The sequence below is a fragment of the Giraffa tippelskirchi genome, chromosome X (genome assembly GCF_054371585.1).
Source record: "Giraffa tippelskirchi isolate mGirTip1 chromosome X, T2T-mGirTip1v1.2.pri, whole genome shotgun sequence".
NCBI lineage: Eukaryota > Metazoa > Chordata > Mammalia > Artiodactyla > Giraffidae > Giraffa > Giraffa tippelskirchi.
Genome location: NC_137289.1, coordinates 141,669,079 through 141,688,782, shown reverse-complemented (window position 1 = coordinate 141,688,782; position 19,704 = coordinate 141,669,079). Strand labels below are relative to the sequence as shown.

The 19,704-nt window shown below is 41.5% G+C and overlaps 2 protein-coding genes across 3 annotated transcripts in view; one reads left to right on the top strand and one right to left on the bottom strand.

The window, feature by feature from the left end:
* The window catches only part of PIR (pirin), a 215,981-nt gene that overhangs the window by 166,700 nt on the left and 29,577 nt on the right, over positions 1-19,704 (bottom strand). The window contains exon 2 of the mRNA XM_081564115.1: positions 6,391-6,437. The gene's annotated coding sequence lies outside the window, so the exon portion shown is untranslated. The remainder of the gene's footprint in view (positions 1-6,390; positions 6,438-19,704) is intronic.
* BMX (BMX non-receptor tyrosine kinase) overlaps positions 5,793-19,704 on the top strand; it is a 46,159-nt gene continuing 32,247 nt past the window's right edge. For both annotated transcript variants that reach the window (XM_081565283.1, XM_081565282.1), the window contains exons 1-4: positions 5,793-5,930; positions 13,239-13,385; positions 14,341-14,445; positions 16,313-16,394. In XM_081565283.1, the coding sequence (XP_081421409.1) occupies positions 5,928-5,930; positions 13,239-13,385; positions 14,341-14,445; positions 16,313-16,394 (337 nt within the window). In that variant the 5' untranslated portion in view covers positions 5,793-5,927. The remainder of the gene's footprint in view (positions 5,931-13,238; positions 13,386-14,340; positions 14,446-16,312; positions 16,395-19,704) is intronic.

Sequence of the window (19,704 nt, the reverse complement as noted above, 5' to 3'; positions counted from 1 at the left end):
CTCTTTGCGACCCCATGGGCTATACAGTCCATGGAATTCTCCAGGCCAGAATACTGGAGTGGGTAGCCGTTCCCTTCTCTAGGGGATCTTCCCAATCCAGGGATTGAACCCAGGTAATAGTAGTAGTAGTAATACCAATAAGGTGGATTGATAGACGGATAGAGGGTTGATAAATAGATGTCAAAACAAATACGGTAAAATGTAAATATAGAATCTAGCGGTGTATTGGTTTTTTAAAAACTTTTCTGTATTTTGAAATTATTCATGATAAAATTTTGGGAAAAAATAATTTGAATCAAAGTGGGAATAGTAGCTGGAAGGGTTCTCCCCTTTGCTTACTTCTTTTGCTTCCAACTCCGGCATCTTGTACACTATACAATTTAGTGAAGATGTATTGAATTGAGCAGTTGAGCTAAATTCCAAGCTTCTAGGTCACTTCCACAGCCGGCAGGATTTTTCTAGAGCATGAGTTGGCAAATTTTTTCTATGTAGGCCAGATAGTAATTAGAGACTCTGCAGGCACATGGCCTCTGTCACAACTCAACTCTGCTGTTGGAGAAGAGCAGCTTCACCCAATACGTGAACAAATGACTGTGGCTATGCTCCAATAAATCTTGCTTCCAAAAACAGGTGATAGTCACAGCTTGCCAACTCCATCTAGACCCCAAGTTCTTAACTTCCACTAAAAAATAGGGAGTGAAATTGATAAAATGCCAACAGTCTATGGAAATATTTCACAGATAGCAGGAAAGGGCACAACAAAACCACACAAGGAATTCCCTGGTGGTCCAGTGGTTTGGACTCGGTGCTATCACTGCCGAGGGCTCAGGTTCGATCCCTAGTTGGGGAACTAAGATCCTGCAAAAAAAAAAAAAAATCCCCACAGAACAAACTTTTCTATGTCCACCCTAACCCTCCACTCACCATCTCCTTTCATGAGGAAAAGAAGGTTATTTGTTCCACCACTGAACCTGAGGTTTAATATGCAAGCATTCTTAGAAGAGATAACACATTCATCTTTGATTCCAGTAAGTGTAACCTATTCACATCAGAACCCAACCTCTAAGTAGATTATCTTAACACCAGGAAGCATGAGAGCCAGAGGTGACAGAGTGATGGCCCCTGTGAAGAGATTCTTGTGGAAAAAGCTCAGGCTACAGAGAGAAGCTATCAGAGCTCTTGTGGGCTTACTCTTCAGGGACGAGAGATAGATAAGTAAATTGTGTAGTTGGTTTTAACATGTTAGGTGCTATGAAAAAAAAGATAAAGTGAGCAGAGTAAGGGAGACTGGGAGTGTTGGGTGGAGCGAGGTGTAGTATTAATAAGATGGTCTAAGTAGGGCTCATTAGCAAGATGCCTTTTGACACAGAACCTGGAGATGAGGAAATGAACCACACAGATTCTGTGATGGTTTGGCAAGCAAAAGACACAGCCTGTGCAAAGACCCTGGGGTGGGTGGTGCTCAGAATATTGTAGGAGTGGCAGTGTAAGGTAGAAAAATCATAAGATGATGTTAAAGATGGTATTAGGGGACCAGAAGATGGGGGACCATTGAAAAGTTCAGACAGGAGGAGTGGTGAGCTTTGACTTACATGTGAAAGCATCATTTTGGCTAGTCAGTGGAGGACAGCAGGCAACAAGTGCAGAAGCAGGGAGAGCAGGCAGGAGGCAAGTGCAATACTCTAGGTGACAGATATGTGGCAACTTAGACCAGTAGGTAGCAGTAAAGCTGGTGAAAAGTGGCCAAATTTGGGATATATTTTGAAAATATGGCTAACCATATTTCATGATGGATCAGATGCTGGCTGTGAAGGAAGGGTAAAAGTCAAGGGTGATTTCACATTCTTTGGCTTGAGCAACTGGAAGGTTAAAGTTGCTATTAGCTGAGAAGGCAAGCCTGTAGGAGGAGCTAGTTTGAGGGGTTAGTCAGGAGGTCAGCTTGCGACATGTTAAGTCTGAAATAGTTATTAGATATTCCAAGTATAGATGGACAAGCTAACAGTCGAATACAAGTCTGGAATTGAGGGGAGAGGACCTGGCTGAAATTTGGAACCATAAGCATAGAGATGGTGTTTAAAGCCACGAGTCAAAGGAATTTTTTAAAGAGAAAACTAGAGGTCAGTCAGAAGCCAGAAGACAGACAGACTGTCTCCTTCTCTCCCCTTCCTTCTCTCTCCTCTTCCTCCCTCCCTCCCCCTCTCTCTGTCTCTCTCTCACACACACATGCACACACACAAACACACATAATGGATCCTATCAGGTTCTTTCTTGTAAAAATGTGAGCACTACTGTTCCCAACTAAAAATTTTGTTTACATCATGAAGTCAAATCACCCCACAAGCTTGTTGCCTGCTAAAAGCTCACGAAGAGAAGCTAAGAGGAAATTCCTATGGGTCTCCCTGGGTAGAGGTGACAACACAGACCATAATTTAAGCAAATCAAATCATGTAATGGAAATAGCAGGTTGCCACAACAAGTTAGAATTGGACTAAAGACATGGAAAATACAGAGCCCAAGAAAGGTTCAGGAAAAGTGGCAGAGGAAGTGAATGAATAGAATAAAGAAATAAATCTGGGACATTTTGACTCAGAGGAAAGCACTCCTCCCAGCTGCCCTTGAGTGTTCCAAGCCCCTCAAAAGGGATGAGAATCCCAAGAGATTGTGCTTAGGTGTTTCCAGAATTCTGCCACTTCCTCCTTCCCTCCCCTAAATTGACTTTTTATTCTAGAATTGATCTTCAGCCATGCTACCATGTTTAAACAGCAGAGTAAATACAAATTGCCATATGGGAACGGAAGTGAATTAGCAGAGGATAGAATTAATTTATTTGGCTAAGTTGCTTTGCCACGGTCACCCTGCTTCACCCTCGGTTTCTCAAATGACTGCCTACTTGTTTGCTAGAGAATGGAGAGCTGTGTGGAGTCCATCAGTGACTTCTTTGCTGATGTCAGGGTATAAGTTCTCTTGTTTTAAATTGTTCTAAGGGACTCTTTGTCATTCCCTAAATTCCAGTTTCAAACAGAAATATTTTTCAGACATTCTACTATAATTAAAACTTTACTGTGGTCCTTCCTCCATGAGACATAAGTCCCCTGAAGATTTGGCCTGCCTCTGTTCTGTTTACTGCTGCATCTCTAGCTCCTAACAGAATGCTTAGTAGACAGGTTCTCAAAAGACTACAGCACGCCAGGCTTCTCTGTCCATCACCAACTCCCAGAGCTTGCTCAAACTCATGTCCATCGAGTTGCTGATGCCATCCAGCCATTTCATCCTCTGTTGTCCCCTTTTTCTCCTGCCCTCAATCTTTCCCAGCATCAGGGTCTTTTCCAATGAGTCAGTTCTTCGCATCAGGTGGCCAAAGTATTGGAGTTTCAGCTTCAACATCAGTCCTTCCAGTGAACATTCAGGACTGATTTCCTTTAGGATGGACTGGTTGGATCTCCTTGCAGTGCAAGGGACTCTCAAGAGTCTTCTCCAACACCACAGTTCAAAAGCATCAATTCTTCGGCGCTCAGCTTTCTTTATCATCCAACTATCACATCCATACATGACTACTGGAAAAACGATAGCTTTGACTAGACGGACCTTTGTTGGCAAAGTAATGTCTCTGCTTTTTAATATGCTGTCTAGGTTGGTCATAACTTTTCTTCCAAGGAGCAAGCGTCTTTTAATTTCATTGCTGCAGTCACCATCTGCAGTGATTTGGAGCCCAAGAAAATAAAATCTGTCACTGTTTCCATTGTTTCCCCATCTATTTGCCATGAAGTGATGGGACCGGATACCATGATCTTCATTTTTTGAATGTTGAGTTTTAAGCCAGCTTTTTCACTCTCCTCTTTCACTTTCATCAAGAGGCTCTTTAGTTTCTTTTCGCTTTCTGCCATAAGGGTGGTGTCATCTGTATATCTAAGGTTATTGCTATTTCTCCCAGCAATCTTGATTCCAGCTTATACTTCATCCAGCCCAGCATTTCACATGATGTACTCTGCATATAAGTTAAATAAGCAAGGTGACAATATACAGCCTTGACATACTCTTTTCCCAATTTGGAACCAGCTGTCCATAGCTGAGCCTAAAATAAATCATTAGATTTAGCCATGAAATTAAAAGACACTTACTCCTTGGAAGGAAGGTTATGACCAACCTAGATAGCATATTTAAAAGCAGAGACATTACTTTGCCAACAAAAGTCTGTCTAGTCAAGGCTATGGTTTTTCCAGTGGTCATGTATGGATGTGAGAGTTGGACAGTGAAGAAAGCTGAGCGCCACAGAATTGATGCTTTTGAACTGTGGTGTTGGAGAAGACTCTTGAGAGTCCCTTGGACTGCAAGGAGATCCAATCAATCCATCCTAAAGGAGATCAATCCTGGGTGTTCATTGGAAGGACTGATGTTGAAGCTGAAACTCCAATACTTTGGCCACCTCATGAGAAGAGTTGACTCATTGGAAAAGACCCTAATGCTGGGTAGGATTGGGGGCGGGAGGAGAAGGGGACGACAGAGGATGAGATGGTTGGATGGCATCACCGACTCGATGGACATGGGTTTGGGTAGACTCCGGGAGTTGGTGATGGACAGAGAGGCCTGGCGTGCTGCAATTCATGGGGTCGCAAAGAGTCGGACACAACTGAGCGACTGAACTGAACTGAATTACTGATTACATACAGTCAGCGTGCACAGGAGAAGATAGTAAGATGAGTAAAGCCATGATGTTGTGACTCACATACATAGAAAACAGTCTTATGGTTCCCAAAAGGGAGGCAGGGAGGGAGAAATTAGGCGTTTGGGATTAACAGATACATACTACTATATATAAAATAGATAAACAACAAGGACCCACTGTATATAACAGAGAACTCTACTCAATATCCTGTAATAAACCATAATGGAAAAGAATTGGAAAAAGAATATATATATGTATGTTTAACTGAGGAGAGTAGACAACCTACTTTCAATAGGTGAAAACATCTGACTTCATTATGTCTTCTAGTGCTGCCATGCCTAGGCATTTGCACACTGCAAATATTATTATTACAAACCATTTTCCTTTTAAATTCTCTTTATTGCCATATTCAGGTAATATTCTCCTGTCTCCTATCTCCTGACTCCTATGTTCTGTCTCCTCTCTCCTCCCTGTCTCCTGACTCCTGTCCCCTCTCTCCTGTACACCTGAAACGAACACAACATTGTAAATCAATAATACTGCAATAAAAATTTTAAATAAAATTTAAATGTTGTGATGCCATAAATCATTAGAGTGATAATCATAAATCAGTCAAGTGATAATCACATTCTTTCACTGCACTCTTGGTGCATGGTACATTAGCCAAACCCATCTCTATTCCATTTCTGGATTTCTTAAGCTGTGGAAATGGGCTCCTTTTTGATCATTTGACCATCTGGCTCTCTCATACCCTCTCTAGCCTCCCTGGGTCCATTCTTGAGCTTAGTTTTCATTGCTTATTCTCTGCACACTTTGGCGTTACCTCATGGTTTCCTGACTCGTGTGAGAGGAGTCAGCGTCACAAGCAGGCCTTGGCCAAGATATTTTCTCGTCCCTTCCAGCACAGAGCTCTCCAAACAAAGACAGGTTATCACATGTACCCAAGAGCTGCCTGGGAAAAGCAGGAGCTGTAGTTATCAAAGTTGGAACCTCTATGAAATATGCTTTTGTCTCCGTTTTTGTTGCGCTCAATCAGGTCAACAAGTATTGGCTAAGCGTTGAGCGCGGTTTCCTGTGGGATTGTGTAAGGCCTTGCAGGACAATAAACGTTTGGGGGGCACTGAGTAATGTGGCCATTTCTGACTTGGCAGCCGGGAAAATGTGAGACAATTTGCTGCTGCTGGAAGGAGGACAGCTGGGGCTGTGTTCCTGCAAGAGGAGAGCAACCTCACAGCCGTGGCCCTGGGCAGCAGGACCAGCCAAAATGGTGCGTGCAAGCAGCAAGTGGCTACAAAATAGGTTTAGATCTGGGTGTTGTAGACCCTGAAGTTCACAGACGGGGGTGGGTGGGGGGAGCACTTTAAGAAAAATACTGCAAAATTATGAATGTGACACTGATGGGGCTCTTTGGTGGGACCATGTCATTCAGCGGCCTGCTATAGGAAATTCACTGGAAATTCCCTCCTAGCTCAACAGCTCGTTCATGGAAACTGTCAGGTTGTATGTAGATCACCATTGGCTTGATCTGGCTTTGTGTTGTTTCCTCTGCTGATTTTCTCCATATTATTCTTTAGCCATTGCCTTTCTAGAATTTTTTTTTCTTCCTTTAGTTATTTATTTTTTTAATTGAACTATAGTTAATTACAATGTTGTATTAGTTTCAGGTGTACAGTAAAATGATTCAGATTTTATATATATACACATATACAGTTTTTCAGATTCTTTACCTTTATAGGTCCTTCCATGACTTTTCGTACTGGCTTCATAACTACTCCTGAAAAGATAAAGAAATGTTAGTCAAGGCTTCTTTTATTTATCTGTGTTTTTTTTTATGTTATTTTAGCTATGAATATTTGTTCTTAGCTTCCTGAAGTCTCCGTAAGTCGGGGATCTGGGGTATTTTAGATGGAGGTAGAAAATGAGAAGGAGGTGAACCACACAGTTACAGCCAAATTCATAGAATTTTGAAAATTCTCATGGACCATGATGGTTTCATTGGATTTAAGAAGTTGTACACCTATAATGTAGTCTAGGTCAGTGTTTTTCAAACTCTCTTGTGCACATAAGTCATCTGGGGATCTTGCTAAAATACAGATTCTGATGTACTGGGGCTGGGGTGAGATCTAAGAGTGTGAATTTAAAACAAGCTCCCAGGGTACGTTGATGCTACCTGTCCATGGACCACACTTTGAATAATATCCAAAGTATTGATTTATTAGAAATCTGGTGTCATAAATACACAGTCAATCTGATTTTAAGGTAACCAGTCCCAGGACTGAAAGCTTGTAACAGACCCACAGAGCCAGGTGCTTGTTGACTAGAGAAGGCATGGGGAATCTTCTTCCCAATACCTCTTATCCCTGGGGGGGCGGGGGGGCGCTGGGGGAAGAAGGGTGAGGCTTGAAATTTATGTTGAAGGTCATCTCCCCCCTCCCACCCCATCCAGTCCCTCCGGGTCATCCCGGTGCACCAGCCCCGAGCGCCCTGTATCATGCATCGAACCTGGACTGGCGATTTGTTTCACATATGATAATTTACATGCTTCAATGCCATTCTCCCATATCATCCTGCCCTCGCCCTCTCCCACAGAGTCCAAAATACTGTTCTATACATCTGTGTCTCTTCTGCTGTCTCGCATACAGGGTTATCTTTACCAATTTACAAAATTCCATATATATGCGTTAGTATACTGTATTGGTGTTTTTATTTCACCTATAGAGTGATGAGAGGAAGGGGTACAGGTTTCTGGAACACCTACTAGAGTGCTAGGCATCATACTGCCATTTTCTCTTGACTCCTCATAATCTTTTGAGGTGGTTATTGTTTTACTCCCTTTACAGATGGGGAAGCTGAGGTTTAGCAGGGTTAAGTAACATGCCACATTGCATAGAGAGAGGGCAAGGATTTGAACCCACTGAAGCCTTGTGCTTTTGTCCACATCAACCTGTGTCCTTAGCAGTGTAATGTGTTAAACAAATTCAGCATGAGGTATTAGGATGTGGATTTAGCACTTTTTGCTTTTCTCCTAAGGAAGGTGCCCAGAAGGGTGTCCTGAGCAGAGGAGAGGGAGCAGAAGGAAAGAGGTTGCTGAGAAGGAGGAAGGGTTTAGCAAAGCTCTATGAGGCACTGAAGATGAATTTTACACCTAAAGCAAATATTAGCTCCAACAGGAAAGACACTAGCATTCTCATCTTCTTGGTCTAAAAATGGCTTCAAAAAGTGTGTAGTTTTCAAAAATTCGTTTTGGAGCAACCAAAGTATGGTGTTTCAAAATGCTGGATTCAAGTGTCACTATTAAAGGATTTCTGTCCATGTCATGCCAAGATCAGCTGTAACTTTCTCTTACCTGCAAAATGTCACATGAAATGGGGACCTGGCAGGTTCTGTGGGGCCCTTCCCAGGTGGCACAGTGGTAAGATACATAGCTTCTGTGGAGTCAGTATTTGTCTCAGGCCAGTGTCTTAAGAGTTATATTTTTCAATCACTTTACCTGATTCTGAGTTAAGCTTTCTGTTCCCGTTTAACTCACCATCATATTTTTTTTTTCCAGTTATTTAGCAGGAAGATAAGCAGGCCTGGCCTTGGGCAAATATTGGAAGATCAAGTTTGTCACAGGTCTAGCCATTTTGGGTCCCAGTCTACACTTGGAGCGTCTTACCTTTCCTTCCCTCCCTCCCTCCTCCACTGCTTTCCCATGCTAGGTATTATTTTAATATCCTGACACCTATCAAAATCTTTAGGTAAATGACATGCAAAGTAAAAGAGGATAACTAACTCAAATAAAGGGGTAAGGAATTGCTACCCTCACCTCTCAATTCTAAAAACTAAAGCTTTAAAGGCACCATCCTGAGCCAGTCAGGAAATATACACTTTGGTTTCAGAACTATCCGACGGCCCCATTTAACTGTACATACCTTTCTCCCTTCCTTTCCTGCTTCCTGCTCCGCTTCTGCACCACTTAGAATTTATTCCAACTTCTGTGGTTGTATGTTCTTACTTATTTTCAAAATGTGGGCTAGAGTTTTGCTGTTTAACAGTGCTTTGGAGGTTCCTGCTGAAAGATTACTTAATGGGTCACATCTTTCTGATATTTCCAATAAAAGCTCCCTTGTGTGGGTCTGGCAAGACTGAAATTGATGCCGAGTTCTACCATACTGAATGCTTAAACAAGGCTATCATATGTTTAGCTGAACACATAGATGTTTTAGTGTATTTATTGCCATGAAGGGGTGGGCAGTGTCCCAGGCATGACACCAGTGATCTGGCTCCCTGGGCTGTGTTTCTCAGGTCACGCTGCTGCGATTCTGGCTAAGTCACCTAAGCTGTTGGGGCTCAGTGTTGCTTCTGAAAAATGACTTCTAGGGTTTCTACCACCTTTGATACCCTGTAGCTACCTCCCTACATTTAGGTTAGAGCGTCCTCTGATTAGGATTATACAGCTGGCATGTTCTTCTCTACCATCAGTGTTCTGGTCAAGAATATGGGCTGTGCACATACACAGAAAACAGACTTATGGCTACCAAAGGGGGAAAGGGGAGGAAAGGGATACATTAGGGGTTTCATATATATGACATAGATAACCAACAAGGCCCTAATGTATAGCACAGGGAACTCTACTCAATATTGTGTAATGACCTCTAAGGGAAAAGAATCTGAAAACAATATGCGTGTGTGTGTGTGTGTGTGTGTGTGTGTGTGTGTGTGTGTGTGAGTGTGTGTGTGTGGTTAATTCAGCATGCACCTTTTATACATTTAAGGTTACACATGGTTGCTGACTTCCTTATACTGATTTCTTCCAGCTTTTCTTTTCTGCCTCCCCTGCACTTTAATCTTCCTAGTTTCATGTGTTTATGGAAATAGGCAGCCTGAACTATTTGGTAAGCAAATTGATGCATCTATTCTATGTAGGTACTGATATATGAGTATCCAGCCAAATCCCACCAGTTTCTCTATGGAAATAGATTTCTGGTTTCTAGCTTTAGGATCGAACTTTATTCTGTTTAGTTTCTTTTTAAACCTTCCCAAATGAATTTTCCTTAAATGTGGGTAGGCAGACCTGAGTTTGCTAGTTGCTGGAGAGGTAGCTGAGGCAACAGTGATCCCAGAGTCCTGTTGACTTACTGTACTAATACAAGATGGGAGACGTTCTATTTCTAAAAATTAGTCCTCACCATAGAAATGTCTCCAATTTAGAATCTATGCTAATCTCAGAAAAGAGGGAAGTACAAGGAAGTGACAGAAGAAAACAGAAGGAGAAAAGCTGGTGCAAACTTGATCAGGAATCAGGTTTTGTCTCAGAAGAAAGTGATTGGGAGATGAAAGAAGTGTGAGTCATCCAAACGGGGTTCTTTAAGTTTGTTAAAATGCTCGGAGTCCAGCTTAGGGGGTGGAACTTTGAAGGACATCAAAACCAGGTGGCTCCGGGTGTTTATGACATGAGAACCATGGATTACAGACATGTATGTACAGCATGTGAATTCATTTCTGTGAAAAGAAACAACTGCCTATGTAATTTGAAAAAAATTCTAGAGGTATATTCACCAAAATGTTAACAGTTTCCTTTTGCTTGTCTGTACTTCTTGGTTTTGCTGAATAAACTCATATCCATATGATTTTAAAAATGAAAGCCAAAAAATTCACAAAGGTTAGGATTTACAATAAACATTTTTGTTAAAATTTGAGAAATTATATTCCATCAGATGCAACAATGTGTATAAACTCTTGGAGTTGTATTAGAAAATGTTCTAGAGGACTTGGTACCTTCCTTTCTAGTCAATGTCCTTCTTCCCTTCAATATACAGAAGAGACTTTGTGAATTTCATTTGTCAGTGGTTTCTGTGGCTCATCATACTAATTTTTTAGATAAAATTCCTAAGAAACCATCTTTCATGCAATGAATGTGCAAATTCTATAAACAGAAAAGCAAGTGTATCACATGTAGTAACAGGAAGGGCTGTGCACTACCTTGGACACTGGAATTTGCATTTTTAAAACAGTGCCTTTTTTTTGCTGAGTTTGTGAGATGCTATTTCCCTGATCAGGAATCGAACTCTGATCCCCAGCAATGAGAACATGGAATCTTAACCACTAGACCACCAGGGAATTCCCTAAAACAGTGCTCTTAATTTTACACATTGATTCAGCATCTGAAATAAATGTTGCAATGTTAACTTTGTATTCAACTAACTACCAGATCTATTTAACTACCACTCTGCTTTGAGGAAGAATGTTTCAGGTGTGGATATAAAAGATCTTTGACAGAAGTTTTCACAGTGTTCTCTCTCTGCTTTGTTAATTTTTTTTTCATGGAGAAATTTAAAAGGCAAAAGTTCCTTACACCTCTGTCCAGTGTGATATGGCTCCTCCAAAGTGGACTTTAATTAACAAAAAATAGACCCTTCATACGGAGAAGGCAATGGCACCCCACTCCAGTATTCTTGCCTGGAAAACCCCATGGACGGAGGAGCCTGGTAGGCTACAGTCCATGGGGTCGCTAAGAGTCAGACACGATTGAACGACTTCACTTTCACTTTTCCCTTCCATGCACTGGAGAAGGAAATGGCAACCCACTCCAGTGTTCTTGCCTGGAGAATCCCAGGGACTGGGGAGCCTGGTGGGCTGCCATCTATGGGGTAGCACAGAGTCGGACACGACTGAAGCGACTTAGCAGCAGCAGCAGCAGACCCTTCATAGTTTCAATAAGTCTTCAAGTGCATTCTCTTCCAGTCATAGGCTATAGGTGTAGAAAATAATCTTATCTCAACAGGCGTGTGTGTAGAGTTTATCACGGAGGCAAAGGTGAAAGGAAGATGTGATCCCTGCCTTCCCAGGTCCTGCTGGGTTTACTGCACCTCAATCTCTGCCTCATTTTTGAGTCCAAGGCAAACAAACCAGTGACCATGGAGAAGAGCACTCAAAGGAACTATACTTTTCTTCCAGATAAAACAAGATTCAAAGTAAAAAGTGACAAAGACTTTACTATATTTAATGGATAAGACTACTACTTCTGCCTAAGAGAAAAGCAATACCCTTGGAGAACGTTTGAGGGATTCATAAATAATCACCTGATCCATGTATGATAAATGATAAAAGCTGAGTTGCTTGATTCCCATTTTTAGAGTGGCATGGCCCATGTCAGGAGGGAAGCTGTCTGGGCCTGAGATAGTTTATTCAATGTCAAGCTGAGTTTCTCAGTATCCCTTTCTTCCACTCCCCTACCACAGTGGGCCCATCATACTCCAGGGCCGTGCCCATTAGTGATTGGATGGGTTCACTTGACATCTGCCTCCATCCAGACAGAGCAATGTCTGTGTGGCTGCTTCCTGATCAAGTGATGAATTGGATGCAAATACCTTCTTTTTAATGCATGACCCTGGCATAGCCAGAAGGAGTATGAGTGGGGTGCCTCAGAGCAGTGACTTTTTGCCTAGAGATTGAGTGTTAAAGACATAGAAGCACACTTCTTCAGCTCTATCAAAATTAAGGTGAGTGAAGTTAATTACCTTCAGATTATCAGTAAACAAAGAAAGATAGTAATGATTGTAATGATCACATGCTAAGAACCATGTGATTTCACAAAGCAAAGAAGAACATAAGGAAGTTGTTCTCTTGTGACTGACTACTTAGCATTCCTTTTCATTACGAGACCTGATATTAGACAGAGGGTTGAAGCAACAATCTTAGTAGAATCAGAAAATGAATGCATTCATTTTCCAGAAATAGCTTAACTTTTAATGTTTTATGCGGTTCTGGAAGAAAAAGCAAGAGTATTTTTAGTTTATGAAGCACCGATTCTTTCAGTTCTTTTACATCTCTCTTGATAACTTTTGAAAAAGTTTAATGCTCAGAAATAGTGAAAATTATACCCATGTCCTTTATGCTAAAGATTGATCACGTTCAGGGGTTGTGGTGTCATTTACCAACAATACCAGAGTCTCACAGTGGTTTGGATAATTTGGTCCAACAACTGACCCCATTAGTGGAGGGAAATTTCAGTTGATGACTTACTTCAAACATGGTGAACTGTCAGGAGTTGAAATTTTTAAAAGTTGGATGATATTCAATTCAACAAATGTCTGTAGAATACTTAAGGAAAAAGGAGAATTTTGATGTGGTGGTCTGGAGGGTAGTGTGAATATGGTGAATGTATGATCCAAAGTGGGGGATGAGCACACATAAAAATGATATTAAAAAATCAACATATTTATACAAGTCACAGCCAAGGCAGTAGGGAAAAAGTGCAGGTATGTGTGCATTTAAGAGCGTGCTTCATTGCATTTTCCTCTGTAGTTCTAAATCTAATTTTTTTAAATTAAGAGGGCAACAGAGGTTGAGGCAGTTAGATAGCATCACTGACTCAGAGGACATGAATCTGAGCAAACTCTGGAAGATAGTGAAAGGACAGGGAAGTCTGGTGTGCTGGAGTCCATGGGGTCACAAAGAGTCGGACATGACTTAGTGAATGAACAACAATACTATCCCTTAAAGAGAAATAGTTGAATAAAAATTATGAAAGCTAAAACAGAACCTAGCCAGATGCCGCTAACATTCATTTTAATCATTTTCTTTTATTTAGGATGACAATATGGACACAAAATCCATTCTAGAAGAACTTCTTCTCAAAAGGTCACAGCAAAAGAAGAAAATGTCACCCAATAATTACAAAGAGCGGCTTTTTGTTTTAACCAAAACAAACCTCTCCTACTATGAATATGACAAAATGGTAAGACTCTTATTTATTCCATTGCTTTTATACTACTTATTTTTAAGTCTCCACAAAGTGCTTAATATAAGGAAATAGATTTCTCAGCTTACACAGTAAAAACCAACTTGTACTCTTATCCCATTGTCTTTTCTTAACCAAGTTATAATTAATTCAAGATACCAGTGTTAGTCACTCAGTCGTGTCTGACTGTTTGCGACCCATGGACTGTAGCCCCCCAGGCTCTCTATCCATGGAATTTTCCAGGCAAGAATATTGGACTGTATAGGCATTTTCTCCTCCAGGGGATCTTTCCCACCCAGGGATCAAACCCAGGTCTCCCGCATTGCAGGTAGATTCTTTACCATCTGAGCCACTAGTGAAGCCGATAATTCAAGATAAAGGATTTTTCAAACATTGGTTAACTTTACTAAAGGAAAGTGTAACTTTAGAGGAGTGATTCTCAACTGAGGGTGATTTTGCCCCCCAAAGGACACTCAGCAATGGCTGGGACCATTTTTGGTTGGTTGTCATCACTGAAGGTGGGAGACAGTTTGCTACTGGTGTCTCCTGGGTGGACATAAGAGTATTTATATGCAGCTGAGAAATCTATCATGGTAGAAATACTGAAATACTATCATAAAATTGAAAAATGGAAATGCTTTGTGGATTTAAACCTTGATGTTACTGAGTAGATTAACCATATGGCAGGTGATTTGAAATGTGTTTCAAGATTATCAAATAATTAAGTGCTGCTTGAAGACTTGCTTTGGGGGAATTTAATTAAGTTTATGTCCACACTTGAAATATATATTATGTTGTCATTGAATTTTTCCTATTACGGAATAATTGGAATGATTTTCACATGCTCTTGTCATCTCACAATCTCCCTCCTAAGCATAACCTTAACTTTATACATTTCTTTGTGCACCACTGTATATCACATGAGGCATCTTATATCTTCCTTTTAATTCAGAAAAGAGGCAGCAGAAAAGGATTGATTGAGATTAAGAAAATCAGATGTGTGGAGAAAGTTAATCTTGAGGAGCAGACCCCTGTGGAGAGACAGTACCCATTTCAGGTAAGGGGAAAGGTAACATTCCATTGGATGGATGGCTGTTCTTTTAATATTTTCTACTACGAACTCAGTATTGGGGGGATAAATAAAGACATTGCAAAATGGTTCATTACGATGATGGCATGTGCTTATATTTATGTAACCATAGACAGCATTCTCAACCTCTCTCTCTGAATTTGTAACATACCCAGATGGGAGTTGGGCAGTTTACTAAAATTCGATCCACCAAGCTCCCTTCCCTAGAGGGAGAGAAAGGCAGATGAGTGTGTAAGCCCTAGTGGTCTGACTTGCCTTGGGGTTTGATGATCTCTTTCATCAAAAATTGCAGAGCATTTCCATTACACTGCAAGGTACGAGGCACACTGTCAGGAATAAAATGCCATCCTTGTCCCCAAGGCATTTACAGAGCATTAAGATGAAAACGGCAGCGTACTCATGGTGTCCCAGAAAGCAGAAGCTGCACTCCTCACTCCAAGAGGTCGGGGAGACTTCCTGTTGGAGGTGACACTTAGGTTGGGAAAAACAATGGGCTTAGCCCAGCAAAAACAGGAGGGCAGCAAAGCCAAAGAAATAGCAGATGTCAAGGCGCTGGTAGGTGGAACAGTATGGCATGTTTAGAGATCCAGATGGTGCTTAGAATTAAGCAGCCCAGTGAAAGACTGACAGATGAGTCTGGAAAGGTGGGGCAGGCCATATCATGAATGGCACTGCACGGCATGCTAAGGAGTTAGAATTTTACCCTCAAGTATTTCAAACACTGGCCTGCTGTGAAGACTGTGCCTACAGTACAGGTGGAAATGGCTTGATCTAACAGCTTCCCTACTTTTATTATATTAGGAATATTTATCTATCTGCTCTAAAGACAGACGGACTGTCCTTCCAATAGTCAGATTACCCTGTGCTAGTATGAGGGAACAGTGGCCAAAAATGAACTAAAATAAAATAATCCAGTCAGTGAACAACCCATAGTTACAACTTAAAAAAAAAAAAAAAAAAAGAACATTACTCAGTTGGGAGAAACCAGGGGAGTATGTGCTCATGGCAGAAGCTTCAAAATGAACATCACCATGGCATGGAATACTCATACACTGGCTTTGATGCTCCACAGACAATATTCTCAACCTGTGAGTTTGTTTCCTCATTTGCAGTGGGTATAATCATGTATTTTTGTGGAGTTGAAAGGGAATAAAAATGTTAAACTATCTGGAAAAGAGCATAAATGGAATATATTGTTTACCCACAAAAGCTGAATAAACTAGAAAAGGATCTGGGCAAGACATTAGAATGTTCACACATCTCACCAAGTGTCTTAAAAAATAGAAAACTGTTTATACTGGGGACTCTCAAGGTGGGATATGACCGAAGGAAGTCCCATTTTAACTCAACATAAGCATGAGGTATATAATGATCAGATTGAAAGGAAACTGGCCAGGATGGCATAACAAAAGTAAAGGGCATCCCATCCCTGAAGATATTTTCCAGAATACAGCAGATAAACACTTTGCAGTAGGCTACAAAGAGAGTCATGCACTGGGTTGGTGGATGGACTAGAACACTCCTAAGACATCTGTAATGTCTAAGGTCTTATACTTTTATAATTCTCCATGGCTCGGGGCATTCCTGCTGAGACCTCCATATTTGCTGCTAGATGCATCACTGCTGTGGTTTTCTGAAGTGTAAACATATCTGGGATAAAATATATTGAGGGGTAGAGGGTAAAAATAACTAAATTTTTAAAATCTAATTCAGAGCTAATGTATATCATGTAATAAAACTCAATGTTTCTTTTGAGTAACAAAAATTTTGTAGTTGTGCCAGAGTGAACTATAACACAGTTACACCAAAGCACACCAAATATTTTCCTTTCCAGATTGTCTATAAAGATGGACTTCTCTATGTGTATGCATCAAATGAAGAGAGCCGAAGTCAGTGGTTGAAAGCATTACAAAAAGGTACTTTTTTTAAAGTCATAAAAGGGAGTTGCTGACTGAGTTCTTTGAGACTTGGTGGAGAAAAGATGTGGCAATAAAACGGCCTACTGCCAAGAGAGAATCCGTTGATTTTCCTACCAGCCCCAGAGAATGTGCTGCACTCATCCTCGTTTTGCATTCTCTTTGTTACCTAGAGGAAGCCTGGGGATCTGATTCCGTTTCCTGCCCGGCAGCGCACAGCTGGCTGTTGTGCGTTGTGCCATCCAGCAGCTGGGAGGAAGTCAGGCCACCTGCTCTCCACCCACTGTGCTTGCCTTTATTAGAGCAAAGTCTAGGTCCTCATGGGGCTATGGCAGGTCCTCTAGCTACTGTACTTTGGATGTTTATAGAAATTTATGTCTAACAAAGTATTTATCGATTGCCAGCTACTGTGTCAAATAGCTGTAAAACACTCTCTTAGGGTAATCCTCTTGACAACTCTATGGCAAGGAGTAATATTATTCTCTGTCTTTTGGATAAGTGAAGTTAAACAGACATGGCCAACATCAAATACCTAATTACAAAGAACATATAACTCAATTACCCAAATCCAACTTTTTAACAGTACAGTATAAATGCCAGGCAAAACTGGGAATTTGATGAAATATTTATTTAGTGATTTTTAGGCTGCCCTGGTAACATCCTTTGGCAGAAGAGAGAAAATTAATAGCAACTTGGCACTATGATGTTTCTCCCTACGATATTTTTATTTTAAAGGGGGGTAAAGGCGTAAAGACAATATTTAACTCAAATGAGTGGCTCTATTGGTAGAATTTCAGATATTAAGCTCCCAGAGGGGGATAGATTTAAGTTTTAGATTCAGGTTCTTTTTAACTACACCTCAAATTACAACACTTAGACCTCCACCTACTCTATTTTGATGCAAATACATCCTTTTTCACTCCTAGGGCTTACTTTTCCCTTCACGTGAAAGAGTTTAGCATCCTATTATGTAGGAGAGGGGAGAAGGCAATGGCAGCCCACTCCAGTACTCTTGCCTGGAGAATCCCATGGACAGAGGAGCCTGGTCGGCTGCAGTCCATGGGGTCGCTAGGAGTCGGACACGACTGAGCGGCTTCCCTTTCACTTTTCTTTTTCATGCACTGGAGAAGGAAATGGCAACCCACTCCAGTGTTCTTGCCTCGAGAATCCCAGGGACGGGGGAGCCTGGTGGGCTGCTGTCTATGGGGTCACACAGAGTCGGACACGACTGAAGCGACGGCAGCAGCAGCAGCAGCACGTAGGAGAGGAGGTGCAGGGAGGAGAAAAGCCACCTTCTACCTGCCTCCAGCTCGTTGAAGTGAGAAGGGCATCCTTCTTAAGAGTCAGACAGGTCTGCTTTGCTGTGTCAGCTACAAAGCCATCTAACACCTCTGGGTCTCAGTTTCCTGACCTGTAAAATGGGAGATCAGATTTCTTTTTTTTTTTTCCTGGAGCAGTCATAAGCTACAAATGTATGACTCATAGATACAGTAAATTCTCTGACACTCAAACACGAGCCACTGTGTTATCGTGGGGCCTTCAGGAGGAACTCTGAGATGCTGCTTCCTATCCAGTCTCCTTTGCGGGGATTTGCCAGGAGCAGTTGCTATGTAGACACTCACTGTGGAGCTATCTGTCATGCACTAGGGTCCTGTGTGCGTCTTTCTGGAACTATATGCTAGGTATGTTTGGGTGGGCCCTGGGCAGCTCATGTGAAGGCAAAAGGAACATAAAAGGAGAGGAGAGAGAGAAGCAGAAGTGACTCTCGTAGCCTCTCTAAACTGAGAGAGAGCCCCTATCACTAGGGCTGCCCTGTGCACAGTAAGCCCTTTGCATCAGTTAGTGATGCTTTTGGGACGCAGGTAAAAAGACACCACACAGCTGCTCAAACAAATACATGTTTGTTCCTCTTCCAAATCCAGAGGTAAACAAGCCCAGGACTGGTGCAGCAGCTCAATGAAGTCAGCAGGAACACTGGCTCCTTCTAGATTTCTGCTCTGCTATCCTTAGGGGCTCCCAGAAAGGCTCTGAGCTTTCCCAGAAAGCTTTCTCTGCAAACTCTTGCTTGTGTCTCATTGGCCAAAACTGTGTCTCACGGCCATCTCTGTATGAGAAGGAGGCTAGAAGATGGCATCTGGCTTTTCCAGCCTCTGTGCTAGATGATAGCAAGAGAGAAGGTGGGTGAGATCAGCTGTCAGGGTGGCCAACCAATCTGCCACAGGAAAAAAAACGGTTCCCTCACTCAAATCCTTTCTCCTATGAAGTTTCCCTGGTCTAGAATGACACCACCCCGACCCATGTCCCAACGTTTTTGTGTCTATTATTTGCCTCAGGCATTATAAACTGAGGTGGACATCGGAGACACGGAATTTCCCAGATGGTAACCTACATTGATTGGGTTTGGGCTGATTCAGGAGTGTCAGCTACCATGGCTCTGACTTCAGCTGACCAGATGGGAATAAAGTGTTCCTTTCTTTCCAAAAATTAAAATTGAAGGGAGTTTGGCAGGGAAGTGGGCATGTGAGCATTGGAATATAGTAGAAAGAGCTTGGGTCTGAGTCTCAAATGTGCTAGGTAGTGAATTTGATCAGGCGACACCACCTCTTTGTACCTTAGCTTACCTGACTCTGTAAGAGCCATGGTAGCAATAATAGCTCCCCTCAAGTTTGTTGAGTAGGTTAAATGAAATGGTGCAAGTGAGGGAAAATATGTAAATATGAAGTCCTATACACATATTAATATATGAGTTTCTCTTACTGTCATTATTAGATGGTAGGAGTATTGCAATGTGGACTTCTGGACTTGATTGGAAAACAATTAGTTACCCAGGAAGCTAAATTCATGTAATAGGAAATAATAGTAACTCTGGTATATAAAGACCAGGAGCTTACAGAGCAGAAAGGCATGTAATGTACCCAAGGAATTGCAATGACCATTTGGGAGTAAGGTCAAGAACTAGTATTTATAAACCTAACTTCTTTTGCTTTTTGTGACTTCTGTAATAATTTCCCTTTAATTCCCATTAATATTTGGTAATGCTTTTTAATGCCAAGTTTTTTATCTAAGTTGAGTTAAACTAAGGAAATGATATCATTAAAGCCCACTGTTCGCTGAGCACCTCCTCTGAGCCACACATTATGCCGGATGCTTTACATACATGGGCTCATCTCCTCCCAATGACCCATCAAAGTAGATATTATTATTCCCAGACACTTCCTGGAGTCAGGGTTGTAAAGAAGGAGCATTGTTTTCCTGAGATCAAAATAAGGAATCCTCAAGATGAATATAAAATCAAGAAGGAAGGAGTTTA